This window comes from Poromitra crassiceps, assembly GCF_964638095.1.
Source record: "Poromitra crassiceps genome assembly, contig: HAP1_SCAFFOLD_59, whole genome shotgun sequence".
Lineage (NCBI taxonomy): Eukaryota > Metazoa > Chordata > Actinopteri > Beryciformes > Melamphaidae > Poromitra > Poromitra crassiceps.
Window position 1 is genome coordinate 767,501 of NW_028152258.1, and position 2,132 is coordinate 769,632.

Genomic DNA, 2,132 nt, shown 5'->3' on the forward strand with positions numbered 1-2,132 from the left:
TCATTTTCGTAGCAAATCCACACCAAGTTACTTCCTTGTTTTACTGAACACAAGGCTCCCGCTGTACTGCGCATGCGCGCATCTTGCCTCCGGGACCCAGGCACCAAACTGCTTAGTCCCAGGAGAGGCCTTTGGAGGGTGGTGTGTGACCAATAGAGGTGACATTCTCCCTGTTACAAGTCACTACCATCCTCAATGACTAAAAAGCTGTTATATTAAAGTGAAAAAGTTACTGATTGGGGCCTTAAGGTTTCGGCATCCATTGCACTTAGCAAGGGACGGATCTTTGAGATATTGTGAAGATGAGAAAATGCTATGTTAGTGATGTCCTTAATGTGTGCATCGAATGAAAAAGCAGAATCGAAGGTAACGCCTAGGTTTTTCACCATTGAGTTTGGGGTAATTACACAGCTCTCAATATTTAGAAGATCTATCCTATCCATAGCTACGGCCTCTTCCTTGACCCTCTCCACCCCCTCCCACCACGCACACCCCCATAGCCACCTCTCGTACCCCGACTGTCTACGGCCTTCCTATCTAGCTACGGACGATTTTCCCTAGCACCATTCCATCCCCGCACAACATCACAACACCCACATCCCTCTAGCTACTCCCCCTACCCGAACCCCGATTTGATGACCTAACTATCCCTCGCCATGACCCCTATTCCCTAGCCCCGCCCCCTTCACTAAATGTCTATGAGTGACAGACAGACTGAGTGAGTGAGTGTTGTAAAGATAAGGGAGCTACTCAGGAAATCTAATATCTCTTTTGATTTTAACTTGTAGATTCCATCACCTGTGTGCGATGCCATCCTGAATTCTGGTCAAACGAGAAAAGAGATGGCTGTGAAAAGAAGGACACAGAGTTTCTATCATATGAAGAGATTATGGGGGCACTGCTCGCAGCGGCGGCCCTGTTAGGAACATGCATGACTGCTATGGTGGCTTTCATCTTCTTCAGATACAAGAACAGCCCCATAGTCAAGGCCAACAACTCTGAGCTGAGCTTCCTGCTGCTCTTCTCCCTTGCTCTGTGTTTCCTCTGTTCTCTGACCTTCATCGGCCGGCCCTCTGAGTGGTCATGCATGCTGCGACACACAGCATTTGGCATCACCTTTGTCCTCTGCATGTCTTGTGTTCTGGGGAAAACTATAGTGGTGTTACTGGCCTTCAGGGCTACACTCCCAGGGAGTAATATGATGAAATGGTTCGGCCCTGCTCAGCAGAGACTCAGCGTTCTGGCTTTCACTCTCATACAAGTCCTGATTTGCATACTTTGGCTAACTATCTCTCCTCCTTTTCCTTTCAAGAATTTTAAACACTTTAAAGACAAAATCATCTTAGAATGTGCATTAGGCTCAGCGGTAGGCTTCTGGGCTGTGTTGGGGTATATAGGAGTCCTGGCTATGTTCTGTTTCTTTCTAGCTTTTTTGGCTCGGAACCTGCCTGATAATTTCAATGAAGCCAAATTTATCACCTTCAGCATGCTGATATTCTGTGCGGTCTGGATTACCTTTATCCCTGCGTATGTCAGCTCTCCAGGCAAGTTCAGTGTTGCTGTGGAGATATTTGCAATTCTGGGCTCCAGTTTTGCACTGCTAATCTGTATTTTTATTCCCAAATGTTACATAATCTTATTGAAGCCAGAAAAGAATACAAAAAAGAATATGATGGGTAAAATGCCATCAAAATCATCATGACTCAAGGGAATAGGCATAGTAGAATGACAAGAACTTGTTTAAATGAAATCACATTTCATTCATGCAATAGCATACATCATACATCATAATAACTGTGGTTGCTGACATTAATCACAATGATTGATAAGCACTATGTGTTGTTGTTACTAGCAAACATGGATGGATTTAGCAGGGGGGCCAGTGGTTAAAAAAAAATCTCACCATTGTAAATCTCCATGTTACGTTCTGGCTGAATATGATCATTCTGCCAGGGCCTTGCTACAGCCGCGCTGTGGATGCTATGGAATGCCCTCCCCAGTCACATCGGGCAGGCCAAAACTCATTGGGCCCTATCTTGGTACAGGTGATATTGTATCCCCTATTTGTGCTTGCGCACCTGTTTGCGCATGCCTTAAGGCAGGGAAGATAGCAGTCCGCCCCACGCTAGTGT

The 2,132-nt window shown here is 45.7% G+C and overlaps 1 protein-coding gene across 1 annotated transcript in view; it reads left to right on the forward strand.

Moving 5' to 3' along the window:
* The window catches only part of LOC310800746 (extracellular calcium-sensing receptor-like), a gene marked incomplete at both ends in the record, with an annotated part of 18,361 nt that extends 16,659 nt beyond the window's left edge, over nt 1–1,702 (forward strand). Inside the window, one exon of the mRNA XM_083664680.1 lies at nt 789–1,702. Within this exon, the coding sequence (XP_083520806.1) occupies nt 789–1,702 (914 nt within the window). The remainder of the gene's footprint in view (nt 1–788) is intronic.
* Nucleotides 1,703–2,132: the final 430 nt, after the last annotated feature.